Source organism: Lepidochelys kempii, chromosome 6, assembly GCF_965140285.1.
Source record: "Lepidochelys kempii isolate rLepKem1 chromosome 6, rLepKem1.hap1, whole genome shotgun sequence".
Lineage (NCBI taxonomy): Eukaryota > Metazoa > Chordata > Testudines > Cheloniidae > Lepidochelys > Lepidochelys kempii.
The window spans coordinates 50725288-50748963 of record NC_136385.1 but is presented as its reverse complement, the minus strand read 5'-3'; the positions used below and the strand labels follow the sequence as shown (position 1 = coordinate 50748963).

The following is a 23676-nucleotide window of genomic DNA, read 5'->3' as shown; positions in this document are numbered from 1 at the left end:
CCTTCACTTGCTAAGTGCACAGTGGACAATTTCACAATTTCAGTTGTTACAGCTTTGCACTCAAATTATATTTTTGCCCCTTGGAGAAGACTGATTTTTCCTTTGTTGGATCGCTAGCATTTAACATTCACTGCAGGAAGCAGCTCTAAAGTGCTAATTGATAGGATGTCAGAGAACAGGCACCTTCATGTTAATGCAGTACTCAGCTGAGGGAGATTCAAGTGCTACCCATCTTCACACACTGGGACTCTTGCCCACACTGTAGCTGAGAATCACAATTAAGTCTTTGCAATTAGAACTATTATTTCTTCCTCACTCCCAGCACTCTGGTTGTGAATTAATGCCCGCTGTTGTTTCTGTTCAATCTTTTATGAACATAATCATTCCTCAAACTGTTATCTGAAAGGTGAAACAACAAACTTGCCTCCACTTGCAACAAGAATATAAATAGAGCTTTCATTAGCATTAGATAACTAACTGAATTCTCACCTCTATGGCACACCTACCTCCTACTTTGTCATCAGTCTTTCAGAAGCGACAGAACCAAGCCAACCACCAGTTAATCAATGCCTTATCGGCTTCTTACAAGATTGCCCACTCTGGTCCAAATCTATTACCTGAATAACATGAACTGGGACTGTGTTTGACATGGGTTATTGTTAAGGTTTGTTCTTAGCCTACTTGATAAGACATCTTTAGTACAAAACTAAGGCCTTACCTTTGTTTGGAGAATACATCAGCCCAAGCACAATAATATAAAACACTGCACGTTGGCTTCAGTGGGCTGACTAATGTTTCAAGTTAAGCATGTGTTTTAATGCTTTTCTGAATTGGGGCCTTATATGTTATATTAAGCTCCTAAAAATAAACTATTTAAAGTGTCTGTGTGTAGTCTAGGAACACTTTTCAATATCCAATATCTCAGTACATGACACACTACTTTCTAATTAAATTCTAAGTGCACCAATCAAAGTTAGCTGAATTGCAGATTTTGGGGACTGAAAGGGAAGACTGGTGTGAAAAATCGCTCTTTTTTGGTCTACTGGAAACTCCAATCCAAAGGTTGGTGGACAAAAAAATTAAATTGCTTAAATCCAACCATGTTAGTTGAACAGGTCTGACAACTGCAATAAGAATATAATCTGCACAATCTATCCCTTTCATCTTCTCCACTCTTCCACATTCTGAGGTGGGTTAAGCAAAGGGAGATGTGAGAGAATGAGCCAGTGTTACAGCTTTAGTTTTACCTTTTGATACAATAACATTTTTGCCTGCTATTCAGACACATATCCTTGCCAGGAATCCAATTAAAACTATGCTAATGAAGACTCTTAGGTGCTGAGCAGCCTCGGCTCTGACTGAAGTCAATGGGAGATGAGGGCAGTCAGCATCTCACACAAGGGGCTTACAATCAGTGCCGGTGCTAGTCCATTGGGGGCCCTAAGCAGGAATATTTTGCCCCCCCCCCAACACACATTAATAATTAATAGAGGCCACTCTTGAACTGCTCAGGGCCCTAAGCAATTGCTTAGTCTGCTTATGCCTAGCCCCAGCTCTGCTTACAATAGCGTCTATAAACAGATTGGTTCATGTATAATGGCAGAAAGATTTCTCAGCTCTTGTCACTAATGCTCACACAGACAAAGCACAGTGTAAAGCAGTGGTGGGCAACCTGCGGCCCCTCAGGGTAATCCACTGGCGGGCCAGAAGACAGTTTGTTTACATTGACTGTCCGCAGGCACAGCCATCCGCATCTTGCCATTCCCAGCCAATGGGAGCTGTGGGAAATGGCGGCCAGCACGTCCCTGCCCGCTGCTCCCATTGGCCGAGAACAGCGAACCACGGCCACTCTGGGAGCTGCAGGTGGCCATGCCTGTGGATGGTCAATGTAAACAAACTGTCTTGCGGCCCGCCAGCGGATTACCCTGATGGGCCACGTGTGACCCGCGGGGTGCAGGTTGCCCACCACTGGTGTAAAGAATACTGCATGTAACAATATCACTACATTTATGCATTCATTCAACTCATTTTCCACGTCTCTCAAGTCCAACAATACTCATGTTTGCACACAGTCTGTGGTGATGACGGGGGAATGGAATCTGTCCCACAGGAGAAACTCTTGTATATTTCAATTTATTCTGAATAAATGTTCAACAAAAAAATTAAAGCATTTACTTTTCTTAAAAAATGGTTTCCATGAAAGGATTTTTATATAGTCATCTAAGTAGTAATACAGTATTTATATACAAAATCTCATTTCAAACAATTTACTGTACAAAAGAAAGTATAACCATCAGTTACTCTTATGATTTCAGCAAATAATAAAATTTATGACAAATATGTACTTGGGTATAGTTTTACTATTTACAGGAATGTCAGTATTAAGTCAAGAATATTAGATAAATTATTTACAGTTGAAATTCCTTCAGAGGAAGTTCCCGAACATTTATCTTCATAAAAGGTGTCTACCTGTTGGTTTTCTTCTAGAATTTTTAGGTTATTAATGAATGAAATAAAGAATATATTTTCTATAAGAAGTATGGACACAACTCTGCTTGTCTTACTCAGATGCTAGTGGCTCTGCTGCAGTCAGTGAGCCTGATTTTGCATACAGGTACTACCAGGCATACTCTGTGCTAGAATAAATCAGACAGGATTTGGCCCTATTTTACTAAAACATGTCAAATTATAATTTAAAAAAAATAGTGACATTCCTGCAAGTCAAAATATTAGAGAAACAAGCGTTAACAAAATATAAGCCCTTTATTAATAAAAATCTTTGGTTGGATCAATATTTTAAATTAGTTTTAACAATATTTGGTTATTATAATTCACTTCTTTCCACATAATTTCTCTTCTGGTGTCTTTTTGAACACACTACAGAAAAAACATCTGAAGGTAATCACATACTTTAGAGTAAAAACAATAAATATTACAAAACAAAGTGTGGTATTTTTAAAGTTCTATTTTAAATCTTTATATTACTTTGGCAAACAAAATAAAAATAAAAAAAAGACACCCCCCCATCCCTACCCCACTTATTTTCATGAACTATAAGTCTTTTGACATTTGGTTTTGTAACAAACCATACAGTAGACAGACTGAAAAACTTTTGTTTTTATTTTAGTTATTTGGTTTAGTGTATTGTTTAGTTTGCTTTTTCAGTATAACACCAAGAGAAGGTGTTAAAAGAAATGAGGTTCATTGCACCAATATTCTTAGGAAGTGCAGTTTATCACTAGACAAACCTTAAACTAAAAATTTACTGTACATGAAAAGAGTTGCACTGATGGGGTCTAGATATGCATTACAGATAAGGATTTTAGATTTATTTTAAGGAAATGTTATATATATAAGATAACATATTTTAAGACAAAATAAAAGTCCTGTAATTGAAGTTCTGGTCCTGTAGTTCCAGAGTAGGCAAAACTTCCATTAAAGACAATAAGATCCATATTCATCCAGAATCTACCCTTACTCTTCCTGGCATAGTCTCTGGTAGATGTTACCAGTATCAGAAAGTCTGCCACACTGGGGAGACTGTAGCCAAGCAAAATGGCTGTGACCTCCTCTTCATTGCAAAGGAGAGTGGGCTGTAGAGAAGGAGCTAGTGGGGAAAGGTGGATTCAGTGTATCCTTTCAGCAACGATGTTGCCTAGATATTAGGCAGGGCAGTGTAAATTACTGTAGCTATACAGGTTTCAGAGTAACAGCCGTGTTAGTCTGTATTCGCAAAAAGAAAAGGAGGACTTGTGGCACCTTAGAGACTAACCAATTTATTAGAGCATAAGCTTTCGTGAGCTACAGCTCACTTCTTCAGATGCACGATATGCATCTGAAGAAGTGAGCTGTAGCTCACGAAAGCTTATGCTCTAATAAATTGGTTAGTCTCTAAGGTGCCACAAGTCCTCCTTTTCTTGTAGCTATACATGCGCTCATGATTCAGGGACACTTTTGAAAATGCTCTACAGTGCTCTGGCTGCTGGGAAATCCTATGAAATTGTGCTGGTACTGCTTCAGAACCCTTAGTAGATTATGACAAGACCACAGTACAGTCTAGGGCACTGGAGCACCTGCACCAACATGAATCGTTCACCTGATGAGCTTTTGGGGTAAGTGAACAGCTGTCAGTGGTACACAGAGTTAGGATTAAGGTTAACGTGTGCTGCACCGACTTCATCTGCTTATTTTTCACAGTGGGGAAGTGCCCAAATGGAAGACTCTAGTGCACAGCAGACTGCTAGCAGGGTCCCTGTGGTGTCTCAGCTTTAAAAAAAAAAAAAAAAAGATATTCCCCCGCCCTATCCCTGTCGATGGGGTGAATCTCCCAATGGGTAATTTACCGTGCACCAGCTTCAGTGTATCTAGCCTAGTTATATACTGTTTGATGTAAATCTTTTCAGACTCCTGACAAGGAGAGTTTTGTTTGCCTAGGATCTGCAGGTTCAAATCCAGATTATGTCTGCCAGGGGAGCTGAGCTGCATCTTTTGAAACTGAAGATGCCTTATAAGGTTTATATTGTTTCTCTTCTCCTGTTAAATGAAATGCTAGAGCACATTGTAAAATTGACTTTGCATATATTTTGTAGATCTGCTCAAAGCCTTTCAGGGATTGGCTGCCAAAAAGATTTAAAATTATGATTTGAAATTTACTTTGGTTATTTCTTAATTAATAAGCTAAAGTCAGATTCTCAGAGAACATTTCTAAGTACCAGCATTTTGTTAACACACACTAACATCCACAGTGTTATCTAACTATGAAATATAAAAATTCCCTGCATTACTTAAAAAAAAATCCTATCAGAAATAGAATGTGGCCTTCCATATTTGTAAGAAGTGCATTTCTCACAAAGATGAGAGCAAAATGGTTGCACATACTTAAACATTCACCTGGTTGTCCATAAATCAAGTCTTGCCCTTTAAGTGATGGCTTGTTTATCAGTGGAATGCCTCAACAAAACAAAACTACCCTCCTCTTCTATACATCAATGTGATATGAATGGCAGGAGGACATGCTCCCGCTGTGGCTCCTTGAGACCTTGGGGCTGTGGTTGTTACAGTTTTCACCTTTTTTCATGTCCTTGTCTTTCCAGGTTTCTATCATTTGCAGCTTTCCCTGTTCTTCTTTCATGAACACCTCCACCATGAGAACTTTCTCTTTATGAATCTGCTGACTAATGTCCTTGGGAATGTCTGGGATAATCCAGTCCACAAAGTCACTCATAAACATGACCAAGTTCTGAAAAATAAATTTTAAGAAAATGTTAGCAAGGTCAAATGAAATGAGACTAGATATAGATATTTAGATTTTTGTTGTAGTTCAGAAGGGACAATATTCTAGGCTGGGCCTTTCTCTTCCTCACAAGCATGTTAAAGTTCCATGTATCAGCTATTTAGCTTTACCATCACTTTCCCATAAATATTAGGCGACAGAGGAAAATGGCAGGGATAGGTCTCCCTGACTGATGCAGAACAAATACAGTAGTGAGAAGACAGAGGGAAATACTGTAGTTGGTATATGGCTGTTTATGCTTGACATTAACAGTGCATGAAAAATGACTAAGTAGGCTGAGAATTTTCTGAGGGAACAGTTCACTGTTACAAAATGCTGATTTGACAAAACAGAACATTTCATAGGAACATAACCATTTTGTCAAAAATGTTGATGAAATAGTATCAAAATATTTCAATAAGGTCAAAATGTTTACTTCAATTTTGATGTTTATGTAATCCATTATATGAAATATTTTTATTTAGCAAAAAATGCAGAGATTTTGACTTTTTCCTCCCAGTTTCAGAGGAAATCAAATTTTGAAATCTTGGCATTTCCCATGGCTGGAAATTCATTTTTTGGCCTGCTCCAGAAATGACTCTAGATGAAATCCATTCAGGACCAGCATACCAGTCTATGAATCACTTAAGCAGGCTTGGTTTAAAGGCTTTTGAGGCCCTGTGCTCTATGGAAATTGGGGACCTACATTCAAATTAGGCCCAGTGACTGCCACACCTCATCTGCTGTCATGACAGAGGGGTGGCTGGGGCAAACCTGTGGAATGCTGTGACTGCTTGAGCTTTGCTCCAGCTTCTGCCAGAGCTGCACGACATGAATAGAGGCCCATCCAGCAAGCGCACCCAACCCATACCTACCTGCTACACCAAGCCCTGAATGCACCTCCCAAAAATATATATACCCCAGAAACCCTTCCCCAGTCTCCACTTATCCTGACAGCCACCCCATGTATCCCATCAGCCCTGACATACATCCCTCTCACTGAAGCCCCCAACACCACAGCCCCAGTTGCCATAGCCCCCACATCCTGGCCCCCCATTACCTCCACAGCCCGCACAATTCACTCTACTGCTTCTTAACATTCCCCACTTGCCACCACCCCTCACCCCACAGCTCTGAATCTCTTCCCGCTCACCCAATAGCCCACCAACAATTTACCCCCAGTCCCTCACCCACTGCTTTGGGATCTTCCTGGGGGCTCACCAGTGGGCCCCCCATTCCTCCCATCTTGGCTCAGCGCTCTGCTGCTGTCCTGGACTAGGGAGGCTCCTCCTGATCCTGGCTGCCCAGTGACTCTCTTCAATCCCACTGCCTGCCTCCCGCTCACAGGACAAGACGGGCTGGTGGCTAGGCCAAATTTGAATGAGTGGCATTTCTACATGGCACGTGGGGTCACAGCGCCACTCAAGTTTGGCCCATCACAATGCCACCCATCCAAATCCGGTGAGCAGAGCACCCCCTATGTTAGGGGCCCTGTGCAAGTGTACAGAGTGCCCATTGGCTATTCCAAGTCTGCACTTAAATCCTTCTTAGTCCATGCTTGTATGATTTAAATGGGACCTAAGTGATGCACAGGCCTTGTGCCTCACCTCCCATTAAAGTTACTGGTCTATATACACTGCATGTGGTGCAGGGAGCAGTGTATCCCTGTGGGGGATACATCCTGTGGCTGTTCTGTGGCTTTGCATCATGCTTGAGAAGGTTGTGAAGATCAGTGCCCCCAGGGAGGAACTCTGACTGGTAAATGATATCCAGTGGACTCTCATCTCATTTAGTTAAGGAATAGTTTTATGTATGTATATGTGATCTCTCTTTCCTTGTTAGGAGTCTGAAAAGATTTACATCAAACAGTACCTGAAAAACTATCACAAATGCTAATCTTGCTGCTAGGACAGCCCAGAAGTCCTTTGAAATTTCATATTTGTTTTCAGACCATGGGGGTTCTCGGTAATCTTTGTATCTGTAAAACAAGACATAATAAATCAAGGATGTTGTTTTAAAATGTTCACACAATTAGGATTTAGTACAGAATATGCATTAAACTCTAATTCAGATCTTTTTGATACAAATCCCTCTTACAGAAAGGCTGTGTAAAAATCCAGCCAAACAAGACAAAACTAACAGCCTGCCACAGCCTTGAAATTTTATGTGGATTAGAAGAAGATAACTCTTAAATGTTTATGCTTTCTGATCAGTATGAACAATATAAACTCAGAGTAAAGAGGGGCTGAGCTGCAATCTCACAATCTCAACTTCTTCCAAGTTTGGGAGGTATTTTATGTTTCAGGTTCAGCTATAAGAGCAAAATACTGAACTCAAATTGATATGGTGGATCAGAACTCCAATATTTAGATTTCCACACATAGGAAGAACAGAAGATTGGAGTCAAGCTCTTGCTGAGTTGATATGAAAGAAGAATTTCACCATAGCACTGGTTTATATAGTCTATGAAACTGTGATGTAACAATAGCAATTTTATTTTGTTTTTAAAAAGTATCCTGACCAAAAAATGGAAGAATTTAAATTAATACCATTATATTATAAATGTATGCAGAAATTATATCTCCATATTCTAAAATGTGATTTTACAAGAAGAAAGGGACTGTGAGAGAAAAGATGGAATGAGAATTAAAAAGGACTTGTGGGGAAAGGAGAGAAGAAAACACAGTGCTCTGTGTTGGACCATGAAGCCTACTCTTCCCTTCTAGTCATAATTCTACACTGAAAACATTTCAATCAAACTGGTATTTCCTCCCCCAAGAGAGATCACCTCAGGGATACAGAGGAAAGGAAAGGTAGGTAAGAGTAGATAACTTTGCTGATTCTAGCTGGTTTTTACTTTCATGTCACAGTAAAAGTGATTTTTAATTTTAATGGTCATTTTAACAGATTAAGTTTTGATTTCTTCGACAGTTGTAAATAGTGTAAATTAAGAAAAACTCTGAATGATCTTCCTTTTTTTTTCTTGTCAATTTCTGTCATTTTCCAGTGGAAACAGACCAAAATCCTGTATTTTTTTCTGTAATGTCTCCAATCTTTGTCCTTATCTTTGCTGTTTGAATTGCTTTCATTGCTGCTCTTGGCTTTGATCCCCAATTGCAGGCTTTGAGAACATTTTGAAGCTGATGCATATCTAAGTTAGCCTAGGCAAAGAATGCATTTCAACGTTGACCCAGATTTCTTGACCAGCTGAAATATTCAGCAAGAATTTTCCTTTAAAAACGCAAATAATATGGAACATTTGTTTTGATCACACTAGTTCCATGTATATTAGGATTTTAGATGGGTCTAAGACTAAGGATTTAATTCTGTCAGTGCTGAAGTCAATGGGAATTCCACACCAGGAGGGATGGGAAAATTGGGCCCACAGTGTAGACAAAGTTGCCATTATTGTCAGCTTGAACTACTGGATCAACTGGACAGTATGATAGGTAGACCTTGAAGTAGTGTCATTGCATCAGTACATCATGATTAGGGTTGGCAGACTTCAGTTTTTATTTTTTTGCATTTTTGATTAATATCTATTATTATTTTAAAAAACTTCTATTTTTAAAGTTGTGGGAAACTAAGGGAGACAAGGTTGTGGTTGGAGTTAGGGAAAGTGCTGACAATGATGTTTCAGGGAGTTCCCAGCACTGACAGCTGAGCTGCAAGGACCAAGGCGCTGAAGGGCCCAAGACATTAGGAAACATGATGCAGGGGAGGCCCAGCAAAGTGCTGGCTCAGCAAAGCAGAGACCCTGGCCAGGACTGCAAGGAGGAGGATGAGCCCCCAGCAGCAGGGAAGGTCACTCTGCTGCTGAACAGTTCTGCCTGGGAATGGCCCCTATACTCCTGCCTGGTGAGTGAGAGAGAGGAGCCGTGATGGTGGAGCTGCAGATGGCTCCCTGCATAGTTGTGGGGCCGATGACACCAGATCCCTGCAGGCACATGGATGGGGAAGGCTGCAGCCAGAGCAGAGACCCCTGCCCAGGACTGCAATGAGAAGGATGAAGATGAGCACCCAGCCGCAGAGGAGGCCACCTTTCTGCTGAATGTCTCCATCTCCAGGCAGGAGCCATTCAACAGCGGGGTGGCCTCCTGGAGGCCAGAGGCTTGCCCTCCTCCTTGCAGCCTTGGCCGGGGGTCTCTGCTCTGCCCCACCAGGACCATAGCCTTCCTTGCACTTTGTGCTGCAGGGATCCAGCATCACTGGCCCCACAGCGAGTCTCTGCAGCTTCTGCATCATGGCCCGATTCCCGCACTCCTGTGACAGCAAGGCTGCAGATGCTCTCTGTACTACTACAGGGCCAGAGACAGCCAATCCTTGCAGACACAAGGTGCACGGGGGAGGCTGCATTTGTGCCATTTGTAACAGATGGATTTTTTTTCCCCGTCTATTTTGGTGCGTCAGTTGAAATCAATGTTTACTGACATCTATTGATTTAAATCGATTCCTGCCAAGCCTAATCATGATGCAAAATTGTGACATCTTGGCAAAATGTCATCTTGTTGCCCCAAAGCATCAGTATGCTGTGAAGTGACTGCATCAAAACATCATGTCACAGCACAACATTACGATGTGGTGATATTTTACAAGCCTCAAAAATAGAATCATGGAAACATAAAATCATCTCAGTAAAATGGCACCATCCTGGAACAAGCATGTTGCAGAAGACCCTCCTATGACTACCAGTATCTCCCTCTAGTTCTGTAGTGACTTGATGTGATGCAGAGCCTTTTTGGCCAAGCAAAGGAGAGAAGTGCCTTGCACTGACCCACCAGCAGCTTTGGGTGATTAAGAAAGTGGTGTTGCCCTATCCTGAGCTGGAAGGATGCTGGTTATGACTTTTTAAAAGTGGAGGAGGTTATGACTTTTTAAACTCACCAATCATGCTAGATCCTGAAATTGGATAGGGGAGTTCCATACAATGTTGGAAGTTTGAGGTTTTTTTGTTTTTTGCTCCCTCCTGTAACCCAAATAGTTGATAAATATTTTGTCAGCAATAAACACTTTTCAAATGCCCTGACAAGTATTTAATGTTTACTCATTTTCTCAAACTAAGCAATGTATATGCTACAAGTGCTGTGGTAACTTTACCTATATGTAAAGATTTCAGTGGTAACTGCTCTCTCTATTGGATAAAGAAGACTGAGCTGCCAATAGACTACAATAGGACCTAAATCAGGTGGTATGTGACTGTGTAACTATGAGTCCCACCAGACACATGAAGAAGCTAGTACCTCCATTCAACAGGGAAAATAACTTAAAATGGCTATCATTCAAGAGAGTACCTGCATATCTGAACCTCGTAGCCAAGTTCCATTGGGTCATTTGGAGCTGTTCCTCCTTGAAAATCGCTGACATTAAAAGAGGATAGCGTATGGTTCACGAAGCCATGCATGGTGCCATTCTCACTGTACATATACAGGTACACGAGGCGTGGAATGAAGTCAGATGTGAATGAGATCACAAATGCCTAAGCCATAAGAGTAAAGAATGAACGCAATATTCAGGTAATGTTTAGTGGATAATATACTCAAGTGCATCTTCCCCACATAATGCTTATGAATCGAAGAAATGGTATACAGTGGGCTGATTCAGACAATAAGTCTAAGTCTGCAGCCCATGGGATGCTAAGGATATGGAAACCTCATCAGTGTGATGTTTGCTGCTCAAGTTCCAGAGCTGCATGGTGTCAAGTATAAGTAGCTTCATGTTGGCTGAGATCTCTATGTAAATAACTTCAGCTCCCTGGAGAATCCAGATATTGTCCCCGTTTTCATTACTCGGTCCCCATCACCCTTATGTAGCACAAAACCTCTATTCTTCGAATTCCACAAACACATGTACTAGTCCTGGACACACTACTTTTTCTGTTCCCACTTCAGCTCCCTCTCAACCCCTATCGCAAGCCCTCACATTCTGTGTTTAGGGTAGACAGAAAGAGAAGATTGCAGACTGAGCTTTGGGAGTTGAAGATGGGGGCTCCAAACAAATGACCTTGCAGAGACCCCAGATTTGTTTCAGCTGGCCCTGCATATCAGATAATAGCTGATCACAACAAAAAGGGAACAAGATCTCCTTGTAACAAAAGCTGCTAAAGATCACTACAACTTGATCAACCATGATCAGACCCAGACTCTAGAGTTTCTTAGACTTTGCAGAGTTTTTTTGTTTGTTTTTTTGTTTTGGTCTTTTGCTATTCTTAGATAAATGACTAGAATAAATAAATAGCAGGTATTTTTCTTTTTAAATACCAGTAATATTTCCAACCTTAAAGGTGTCTTAGATTTTACTGTGCTTTTCTGTTGTGTATTAATTATATTAATTCTGTGACTGTACAGAATAACTTGTGCAACATTGCTAAAAAGCAAAACACCATGCTATTCCCCTCTGCTCCAATTACAACTGGTCCCAGATGGATTGTATAAGCTCTGATTGATTGCTCTGGATGTACTTTTATGTGCTGCAAATAACTTATGGTGAACCAACTCTTTAAATGCCCTCTGCTTTGCAAAAATCTGTTAATTTTAATGAGGTTTTTAACTAGATCAAGATAAAACAGCAAGCATGTTGGGCCAGATGCCTTTTTACAGTCACTAAAATTTCTTATTCTCCTCAGGTTTTATAAATAAGCGTGATATACAGAGTGCAAGGACAGACAATTTAGTTGTGTTCTCAATAGCTTTGGCTTTTCTCATTTATTGCTATCATGAAAGACTGTAATTTGCGTGCAGCTCATGTATGTGCAGTACAAAAAGTTTTACTTATGCTATGATAGAAAACAGAGAGTAGATTGATTAAGGTAAGGAGAACAACAGTGGTTAATGCCTGAAGAGATTGCAGGGAGGAATGTGGGAGAATAGGAAGATTTTCTAAGGCAAAAGAGGAGAAGCAGAAAAGATGAGAAAGGGGAAATTAAAGACAGAACACCAAAATATAAGACTGATTGGGATCTAGCTCTGCCAACAATTCTGGGTGCTGGCTCTGAGACTTCCCTGCTTGGAAATAAGGGCTTGATCCAAAGTCCTCTGAAGTCAGTGGAAGTCCTTGCATTGATTTCAATGGGTTTTGGATCAGTCTTCAGTGAGAAATCACTTCCCAAGTTACTGAGGTGCATGGTGGAGCTAACCTGCTTGGAGGGAGGGTGATGGGCTATATGCTCTTTGCTATCCTGAGGACCACTTCTGAGTGGCCTCTCATCTTCTCCTTCCAGTTGGAAGAAGACTCCACAGTAACAACTGTCCAGGAGCTAGAGAGGGAGCTTAAAAGTAGAGCTGTGCAAATAATAGATTTGTTTAGTTTTCTGTCAAGTCTGAAAATTCAAGAAAACAATAATTTTGAGTTGACCAGAAAATGAAAATTTTCAAAACTTTTAGTGAACAGAAAAGTTAAAAAAATTCATTTTGGGTCACACAAAATGTTTTGTTCTACTCAAAACAAAATCTCCATTTTGATTTTGATTCTTTTTCTTTTTTAATTTTTACAAAATGAAATTCAAGGTAATTTCAAAATAAAAAGTCATTTTGAATCAAAATGTTTAATTTGAAATGTTGAAATGAAACATTTTTACTTTTTCAGAATTTTTTGTAGGCTATTTCTTTTTGACCAAAGCAATTCAACAAAATCTATACAAATTTGCACAGTGTTTCAGTTGACCCAAATCTGCATTTTTTCCTGAAAAAAATTTTGTTTGAAAGATTTCATCCGGATCTATTTATAAGATAATGTAAGGGGAAATCACATCCTTAGAACTTAAGGCTGGGAGAAAACCAGAGACTCCACAGATGCATGGTATTCAAGACAAGCCACGCCACATGTCCAGCATTGTCTCCTCTCTTGTTGTTTCTAGACCCTCTTTTCACCTTGTTTGTAACTTTGACACAGATCTAACTTTTGGTGGGTGTGAAGGGACTATGAGATGAAATAGTGTTTGTTTGTGTACCACATGGAATACACCCTCACAGAAAAATGTGTAAATGTAAACAAAAGTCAGAGCTATTCTACTGTTTTAACCCCAGTATAAAAGTTTTCTGAAGACTCGAATGATCCAAAGCAGTCTGATTATATGACACATCGAAGTAGTCTTGCATGTTTTCCTAAGGGCCTAGTCTGCACTCATTGAAGTGAATGAAAACATTCTTATTAATTTCCGTAGTTGCACAGAGTCCTAAAGACATGGATCATATCCCATCTTCCTAATATGAACACATCATATGAACACATCAGATCCCCAGGTGGTGTAAACTGAATGCAGTCAAGCTAAACTGACGTGCACCAGGTGAAGATCTGGCCCAATATGTGTAGAGGGGTAACAGGTTTTTTAAATTAGCATTTGTTTAAAAATGTGGTCAAGGAAAGATACTTACAAAATATCTAGACCACTAGGAAGCAAGCCTAGTTTAAGGTCAGCAGATGCAGTAAAAATAGTCTGGAAAAAGATGCCAAGGCTACCACTGATTATATTTACTATGGCTTTTATTGCCAACTAGCCTTTAGTACTGAAGCTTTTAATTTTGCAAGTTTTTATAATGCATAAATAATATATGATACGCTGTGACAATGTAAAACTAAACCCTGGACCTGATTCTCTAGTTGATGAGCTTCTTTAAATCATGTGACTCCACTGACTTCAGTGGAAATTAGTTAGAAGAAAACCAGTGTAATGGAGTGGAGAATCAGGCCCATTGCATTCAAATTTTACTGACAAAGAATTACTTACATTTATTATTACAGCAAGTTTTCCTACACCTCTGAGGATATTATACCAGATTCCTATGGGAAAGACAAACATGGTGGTAAATGCTTTCAGATTGTTAAACTTATCGTTGTTAACTGAAAATATCATGTATCTGCCACGTCTCGTGATTGCACATCACTACAGCTTTATTTAGTTTGTAACAAACTTTATTTAGTTTGTCTTCAGTTTGTAACAAACCCTATTTCAGACAACAGAAACCAACAGGAGCCTAAAATATGGCTCCATACATCCATATTTAGACACCTGCCTCATTTTTAAAAGCACCTGAGCCAGCCACTCTTTTGCGGGGGAGAGGGGGGAGAGAAAGGCAAGGTTACTGCAAAATGGAAGAAAGTAGCCAGTATATAAGCAAAAAAACATGAAGCTTGATCAAATGGGCCCAAATAATTTTCTGTAGGAAGGAGGAAAAAATGACACATGGGGAACTAGAATCTCAACAGAAGATCCCTTTGCAGAATATATTGCTCTGTTGAGAGTACCAATCTTAAGGGATCTGTCATAAACTAGGGCTTTCCACATGGATGCCTTATTTCTTTGCATTGCCTCTGCCCTCCTCACCAGCAGCATGGTTCTAATGAAGCCACTCTGGTAAGGTTTCTCCTTGCTGCTCACTTCACTGTATCTGGGAACTCCTGAGCATGGTTTCTGCAGTATGGAGGCTGTGCATGCAAAAGATATACTGACAGCATATTAACTTAGTATCAACCGTGGGGGTGTGCTGGAAGGATGATGCACAAAGATCACCCAGTCCCACTGTGCAGTCTCTCCTTATATTCTGTGGTGTCTTGGTATAACACACTGATTTTGTGTATATGATAACGCACCCAACCAGCAACTGTCCCCCTAGGACTGTAACAACCTTCTGGTTACTAATCACAGCTAAAAGAGTTCTCCTTTAGCTCAAGTTCTAGGGGCCTGTGGTTTTGGTGCTGAATGTCCCAGGTTTGATCTGTGCCAATGACTCTGGTATCTAGATGTATAAGGTCACAGTTCCATGACAAAACAGCAGCCCAGCTGGGACTTGAGCTTCTGTAGCCCTTAGACACTCAAGATGAGTTTGTCTAACATCTACTGGTTTGGTGCGTGTTTACTATACATAAAGTTTCCAGGGACTAGTACTTTGTAACCTAGAGAATCCTATGTAATTAAGATAAACCCTGAGCAACTAATAAGCACAGGGGTGCTGGAACAAATTGTGTAGCGAGGCTCCTGAGAGGCATTGAATCAAACTTTAAATCATGTATATGATAGAAACCACTTCAAGTCAGGTAGTGCAGCAGCACCCTCAGCACCTCTAGTTCTAGCATCTGTGAATAAACAGACGGTCAACTCCACCTTTCTCATCATTTATTTTGAATCTGGTCATTGTTAGTACATCTCTTTTTAGCAACAGTGACTTAATTCGTGTTTCAGAAAAACTAAGGGAGCAGACAAAAGCATCTGTTTTTCCAGCAGAGTTGTAACAGAATCAGATATAGGGCCTTCTTCTGCTCATGTTTAAAGGCCAATCTTGGGCTGTGTACCAGTTGTGCTTGGTGAAGAGCTGATTGTGGGGAGCAGGAGTAGGCCCCTGGTCACTGCCAGTGATTGCATAGGATTTCTGTTATCTAGATTCTAGAACATCCCCTCTCATTATGCATGCTTCTCCTTTCTGTCTGTTGATTCCTGTCTCAAGCCTTATGTGGTTTTCTTCATGACAAGGTGATATTTTGGCCCTGTGGAACCTTGGCAGAAACTCATTTTAATCTGAAATTCTCCTCAAATATCTCACTAGAACTGAATTACAATCCACAGACATTTTAAAAACACAGCAGTTGCTGAAGAAGCCAGGGAACTCACACAAACTACAGAAAAAAGGATGTGATGGTGATGGCAACAATTTGACAAAAGGAAAGGAAAAGACCACAGAAACAACCCTTCATGTGTCCTTCAATACCTAGGCACAGTGGGGAGCATTCAGAAATGCCCCAGAACTGTGGAACATATTGTATGGTAATTAACCGTAGATTTTCTTTACTCAGATTGACTATACTATAACGTGAATAATTCTTTTCATTGAGTTTTCTGTTTGTGAATTTCCAGTATCCCAATTAACTGGTAATGAGGGAAAATAGCTTGCAGGGGCAAATCCATCTCTCATCACCTCTGCCGTCAAGAGATCCCTCAGGTAGCAGACCTGGTTCTGTGCTTCTATGCAATTGTAGGACCTGGTTTCAGCCAGATACACTGCTGTTTCTAGCCTTCAATGTCCCAGAATTCATACTGGCCAGGAAGGAAGCAGCTGAAATAACTCCCACATGTTTCAACAGTCACTCAGTCTCCCCTTTGCCCCTATGTATCTCCCCTGCCCAGCTGAGGATCTGGAGTTTTTAATGCAGAAGCTTTTGTTTCCGCAATAAAACTTGCATGGCCAGGAAGAACTATTGATGTGGAAAACCATGCACTGTATCTCATTGTTTTATTGATCATTCCTGATCCTCAGATGTTTTATGCTAACTTAATAAAATATTAATCTGAATTTAAAACACTGCTCTTAATATTTTAAAAGTAAAGCTTTGATAAGTTATGACAATTCACAGCTAAGTTACACTCTAATGTTTTCAATTGTACTATAAAGATCTTCCTGTTAATTAACCCAACTCAGCATAAAAAAATTCCTGCCATCAATCAATAAATAAAAAAGGAGTAACATTATCTCATGACTAGGCTATTTGGTAATCTACTAGGCTATTTGGTAATCTACTTACCTATATCTTTTGCTCTGACTGCAACTGGTCTTCTAAGCTCAGTGACAAATTTCTTTGCATCTAAACGTATTTCAATGATGTTGTTCAACAACGCAAACAAAGGAGCCAGCGGGAAGGATGCAACAAACAAGGTTACAAATCCAAACTGGATAACTGAAAAGAGAAACTGTTTCACTGAGAGTGCTCTGCAATTATGAACTGTGCTTTGGTGTGTTACAACAAATTAATGCTTCCCCCGTAAATGTTTCTACAAACCCTAACAACATAGAGAGACTTGCTAGTTATACCTCACACAAATTTCAATATGTAGTTGATTAATTGGTACTTCATCCAAGCATAAAGAGCCATAAGTCCCTGTTCTGATAGTTTGTGCTGGTCAGGCAAAACAACCACAAAGATGCCCTAAAGGGGCAGCTGGGAATTCTTTTGACATAATTAAATCCCCTGAGTGGTGCAAAGATGGTTTAGCCAGGTTTAGGCCACCTGCTCCCCATCTGAATAGGAAGCATGTCAGAGGCAGGGAGGAGTCATGCTGGGAGTGGGGCTGGAATGTACCACACTTCAATCAGCCCTGGAATGGTGCTTATGAGACTGCAGCAACCAGCATAATGCAGAGCAATCCTTAGCATCCTCCAGAATGAGGGGAATGGAAAGGTGGATTACAGCTACCTGTTCCCTGCTCCTTCAACAGCAGTAAGCTGACACTCTATGCTTAAATTAAGTACTAATTAATCAATTACTAATAGGGCTGACAAGTGATTAAAAATTAATTGCTATTATTCGCACTGTTAATAATAGAATACCATTTATTTAAATATTTTTGGATGTTTTCTACATTTTCAAATATACTGATTTTAATTACAACAAAATACAAAGTGTACAGTGCTCACTTAAAATTTATTTTTATTACAAGCATTTGTACTGTAAAAAAACAAAATAGTGTTTTTCAATTCACCTAATACAAATACTGTAGTGCAATTTCTTTATCATGAAAGTTGAATGTACAAATGTAGAATTATGTACAAAAAACTTGCATTCAAAAATAAAACTGTGTAAAATTTTAGAGCCTGCAGGTCCATTCAGTCCCACTTCTTGTTTAGCCAATCAAGTTTGTTTACATTTGCAAGAGATAATGCTACCCGCTTCTTGTTTATAATGTCACCTGAAAGTGAGAACAGGTGTTCTCATGGCACTGTTGTAGCTGGCATCGCAAGAGATTTACGTGCCAGATGCTCTAAAGATTCACATGTCCCTTCATGCTTCAACCACCATTCCAGGGGACATGCGTCCATGCTGATGACGGGTTCTGCTCGATAATGATCCAAAGCAGTGCGGACTGACGCATGTTCATTTTCATCATCTGAGTCAGATGCCACCAGCAGAAGGCTGATTTTCTTTTTTGGTGGTTTGGGTTCTGTAGTTTCCGCATTGGAGTGTTGCTCTTTTAAGACTTCTGAAAGCATGCTCCATACCTCATCCCTCTCAGATTTTGGAAGGCACTTCAGATTCTTAAATCTTGGGTCAAGTGCTGTAGTTATCTTTAGAAATCTCACACTGATACCTTCTTTGCATTTTGTGAAATCTGCAGTGAAAGTGTTCTTAAAATGAACAACATGTGTTGGGTCATCATCCGAGACTGCTATAAACGTGAAATATATGGCAGAATGCGGGTAAAACAGAGCAGGGGACATGCAATTCTCCCCCAAGGTGCTCAGTCAGAAATTTAATTAACGCTTATTTTTTTTTAGTGAGCATCATCAGTATGAAAGCATGTCCTCTGGAATGGTGCCCGAAGCATGAAGGGGCATACGAATGTTTAGCATATCTGGAACATAAATACCTTGCTATGCTGGCTACAAAAGTGCTATGCAAATGCCTATTCTCACTTTCTGGTGACATTGTAAATAAAGAAGAGGGCAGCGTTATCTCCATTAAAGGCAAACAAACTTGTTTGTCTTAGCAATTGGTGGAACAAGAAGTAAGACTGAATGGACTTGTAGGTTCTGAAGTTTTACATTGTTTTGTTTTTGACTGCAGTTATGTAACAAAAAAAAATCTACATTTGTAAGTTGCACTTTCAGGACGAAGAGATTGCACTATGGTACTTGTATGAGGTGAATTGAAAAATACAATTTCTTTTGTTTATCATTTTTACAGTGCAAATATTTGTAAGCAAAAATAATATATACTTTGATTTCAGTTACAACACAGAATACAATATGTATGAAAATGTTGAAAAACATCCACAAAATTTAATAAACTTTGGTGGGTATTCTATTATTTAACAGTGCAATTGAGTTAATTGCATGAGTTAACTGTGATTAATCAACAGCCCTAATTACTAAATAACAATTTGTGTGTGATCTGTGTGAGATTGCTGGAGTATCTGTGAGGATTCAGCCCAGAATTCAGGAAACAGGGCCAAATTTTATGCTCTCTTAAACCAGAATTAACTCTACTAACTTCAGTGGAGTTATTGCTGGTGTACAGGGGTGCAACTGAGAGCAAAATTTGTCTCTTGGAGCCAAATGTAAATGGAGCTATAAATATAGTATATTTCAAACTGTGTGTTAAACTGTAACAAAGATCAACAGATAACACCTGGTATTTCAGTAGTGTATTGAGGTATCTGGAACCATGGCTGTCAGCTATTACCACAAACATATGGTATGGAAGATAGAAGCCAGCCCTTTTCCACTTGAGCTGTTGTTATAGGGCTCTTTTATCTTCTCTAGGTTAGCCACTCTAGGACAGTGGTATACATACACACACACAGGCATTATGCCATACCATATGAACCAGTTAGTCACCTGTAGCAGCCAGCAGGGTTTCAGTTACTGCCAGGGGGGACATTTTTATAAAGGAATGTAACATGAATCACATCTGCTAGTTCAAAGAACTCAACTCACCATCTCCACAGTTATAGTCATTACAGTTTAAACTTAATTATTTTCCACTTCACTCACTCATTTCCATGTATTCTGGAGTAAGCCCAGCAAAAGGTTCCAAGTTATAGTCCACTTCATAGCGTTGTTTTTTTTTCATATGCTCCTCATGATCTAAAGAGCGTTGTTGCTTTAATTTGATATATCTGATTAATTTCTTCATTTTTCTGGAAGAAAAAAAATGATCAGCTTAGCAGGTCTTTTTCCCCATTAAAAAAGCACCCCCTGTTTGGATGGTTCAGGAATGACAGTTAAATTCATGCTAATAGACACAAAAAAAGCCTTATATCATCAGTTTTCATAATCTGTACAAAAACTGTGTAAAAGCCAAAGGTAAAGACAAGCAATTAGGGTTCAGCACTCACTGATATTCAAATCTGGTAACAACTGAACCAAATACTGAACATCAAACTCAGCAGTAAAGAGTATAAAATCAATAGTCTAACACTTTTCAAAGAAGTCCGCATGTTACAAAAATGCATGAGGAGTTTGAAAATGCTATGGGGTACAAAGGCACAGCTATATTGCAGGCATAGTCTTGCTGTAAAGATTTCTTGCACGAGGACTATAAACCAAAAGAAGCCAGATGTTTGCATCATAAAAGGTTGATATGCAGTGTACTTTACGTATGGTATAAAATGAAGGTAACTATATTACTTACGGGATACCAATCTCAAAGAGATTATTCTGAATCAGCTGTTTGCCCAACATGATAATACTAAGCTGGATGCACAATTCCATTAAGCAACCACCAGGGGCACACTAAAGCCAAGAAAGGAGATTAAGTCAGCATTTTTGCCAAATCATTTGATCGTGAATTCACTGTTATTTTCTTGATCAATGATGAATATGCACAAGATAAATTGCAATTACCTCTTCCATTCGGAAAGAATGAAAAATGTAGACATAATCTCCTGGACGTCCAACAAATCTAGGATAGTTTGGAAACAATGGTTAGAATTATATTCTACCTTTTTATACATCTGATCCTGCAGTCCTTCATGTAAAATAGCTAATTCTTTGAATGAGAGTTACACATGCCCAAGGACTTTAGGATCAGTTAATAATTTGTCATCACATAGTAAAGTTCAGAAAGGACAATTTTAGGTACTTGTGTTTGGAATATTTTATTTTTTAAATTTAATTGGTGAATTAGTTAAATTATAAAGTTTTTTCCAAGTTTCCTCTATACATCCTAAGTATTACAGACACATATCTGCAAACTTATTTTAAAAGTACATCTAACAAAGAAAAATAAACGAATTTTAGTTAAAATGAGATAACATGAGGAGATGAGAAAGAGAAATGGGAAGTCAAGTAAGGGGACAATACTAGGAGAGAGAGAGAGACAGATAAATTCTATGGATCACACTTTAGATGTCTTTAGATGTATCTTTAGATGTATGTAAGACTCCCAGTACTAGCTGCACACTGAGACTCAACCAGAACATGTCCCTACAAAAATAATCTCAGAGTAACAGCTGAAATTTTAAACTATATGTCTAGGTTACTCACCGGCCTTTGAAGAAAGCAACATAGAAAATGGGAGTGTAGGCATTGACAAATTTCAGAAGGAAGGCCTTGAAGATCAGCCGCTCTTCAAAACTCTTGTCTGTTTTGGGGACCTCTGAAGTAAACAAGACACACATAAAGGAAACTTCTGGACTGGAAAGTGTTAAGGGTTTATGAAGTTGGGACTTTGGAAAACTCCCTAATGTAATCCAAACAACTATTCCCTTAAGGACATATGAACATATTTAAATGGAGGTGCAGAAACCTGATCCCACTGAAGGCAATGACCAATGGGAAAAGAAATAAGCCACACATATAACTTATTCTGATCTACTTAATATATGTGAGGTTTTTAAAAAACAACAACAAAAGAGCATAACAAAACAGGAGGGCTGTCCTCAAGTGAAGTCCATGGGAGCTGCTTCCATGTATTGATGGCAGAACTGCACATTTAAACAAACAGCTATGGCAGGGGAAGATAAGAAAATTGATTAGAGAAAAAAGAAAGGTAATTTGGGTGACCTACTTTACAGTATTTCTCAAACAATAGGGCCAATTTGATAACAACTCTGTGTCTGGAACTCCCATGAATCTCACTTGCAATAAGAATATCCAAACTATTTGTGTCTGTAAAATTAGTATGGATCTAGCATAAAACAGGAGATTGGATAAAATTTCTGGCCCTTCTGCTTCTGGTCCTGTCTGAAAATAGCACAAGAAAATTAGTTCTACAGTGTTTTGGCACATCTTTTTTCCATGTCTTTATATTTTTCTGTGCTAAATAAATAATGATTGGAAGTGAAAAAAAGAAAGAAAGAAAGAAAAGAAAAGAAAAAGTATCTGTACATTACCAAACCTTAGAAAGACCCAAAATAATTTGCATCCCCAAAATAAGTTATGACTGGGCACAAGAGTTTTAATTTATCCGGATCCATTTTGCCCACTCATAATTGGAGCAATAGCAGCAGAGAGAAAAAGCAGCTAAAAATAAAACCAATTTCATGCGCCCTTTGATGTTTTTTCTTTAAGCTAAGGAGATAGAATTGCAGCCTTATGGTTGAATTTCCTGTTTTTGCTTATTTGTCTGAAGTTAGAAAATGATGCCATGTAAATAAGTAGTTTTTGTACTTTATAAAATAACTGATCTAATAGAACTGACAATAATTTATACCTACCAATCTGAGTTAGCCACCTGGCTATGCAGCCATATACTTCATCCAGGATGATGATCACCACCAGATTAATAATAACTGCAGTTGCAGTGACTGTTACTCTAACACTAGACCGGCCAGAGGGAGTTGAGCTGAGGGCTAAGGCTGCTGCAGTGGAGATTCTGTATATAATGACTCCAAACACGATAGCAAATGTCAGTCCAACCTGGGAATAAAAGGTGGCATTATCTGTTATAAAACACCAGACTGTCATTCATCAGCAAGCAGATTGAACTCTGAAATGCCTCCCATGTACTCCCTGGGCCTGATCCCAATCCCACTGATATCACTGAAAGGACTCTTATTGACTTCAATTGGCTCTGGCACAGATCCTCTGTTCCTAGCACTTTGATCATAACAGTAATTTTATATAATGGTGTTAGCACTTAATAAAAAGAAAGCTAAATGCAAATGCTAGAGGTATAGTTTATATTAATATTAATGCACTTCACTTTTAATTGATGCTCATAACATAATGGATATGTGGTAAGTGGCTTGTTATAAAGGAAAATCCAGGAATGAATGTGGCCTGTAGATATGAAGAGGAGAATATTTCTGAGAGTGATATGGCTTAGCTTTTCTTTGTGTCTAAACTTCTGAATGTCCTTCTGAGACCTCCAATTTTGTGAGAGTTCAAAGATTAAACTAAAAGTAATGGTGCTGCAAATCAACTACATATTATTACAAGAGCATAATAAAACCCAGAAAAATATAGCTGACTCCTGAAAGATTTGGGAACAAAGCCATGCTTAAATGGAAGAGTATATTAAGAACATGATCCTGTAAGATACTGAACACTTTCCTGAGAAGCTCCCACTGAAATCAAAGGATGCACTCAGAACCTCTCAGGATTGGGCCTTAAGAGGACTTCAGGAACATATTTCTGTCCTCTGATCCCAAATGGTGCAGGCCCACCCGTTCGGAATAAAGAATTAAAACACTGAACTATGGGCTATTCTACATGTAGGCCTAGATCATTGTTCCCAGACTCAAACATCTCCATGAGTTCTTTGTTTTACCTCCAATGCAGAAGTGGGGGGTCAGCTACCTGTGTAGCACCTCTGCCCCCTCGGAGGCCATTCTATCGGTCTACACACTGGAATAGGGGGCAGCAACTGGATAGGCCAAGTATAGACTAGGGCCTAGGACAATTTTGTCCTTCCTCATCTTCACAGACATTCCCAGGAAGATATAATATAGCCTAGGGCCTATATTATCTTTTCCACTG

At 39.3% G+C, this 23676-nt stretch overlaps 1 protein-coding gene across 3 annotated transcripts in view; it reads right to left on the bottom strand.

Annotated features, from left to right (window-relative positions):
* Nucleotides 1-3892: 3892 nt before the first annotated feature.
* Nucleotides 3893-23676, bottom strand: part of ANO1 (anoctamin 1) — a 116702-nt gene continuing 96918 nt past the window's right edge. For all 3 annotated transcript variants that reach the window (XM_073350660.2, XM_073350657.2, XM_073350658.2), the window contains 10 exons: nt 22413-22614; nt 21241-21352; nt 20599-20656; nt 20387-20487; nt 19747-19892; nt 16781-16933; nt 13995-14047; nt 10564-10748; nt 7145-7250; nt 3893-5239 (listed from right to left, as the gene is read on the bottom strand). In XM_073350660.2, the coding sequence (XP_073206761.1) occupies nt 4979-5239; nt 7145-7250; nt 10564-10748; nt 13995-14047; nt 16781-16933; nt 19747-19892; nt 20387-20487; nt 20599-20656; nt 21241-21352; nt 22413-22614 (1377 nt within the window). In that variant the 3' untranslated portion in view covers nt 3893-4978. The remainder of the gene's footprint in view (nt 5240-7144; nt 7251-10563; nt 10749-13994; nt 14048-16780; nt 16934-19746; nt 19893-20386; nt 20488-20598; nt 20657-21240; nt 21353-22412; nt 22615-23676) is intronic.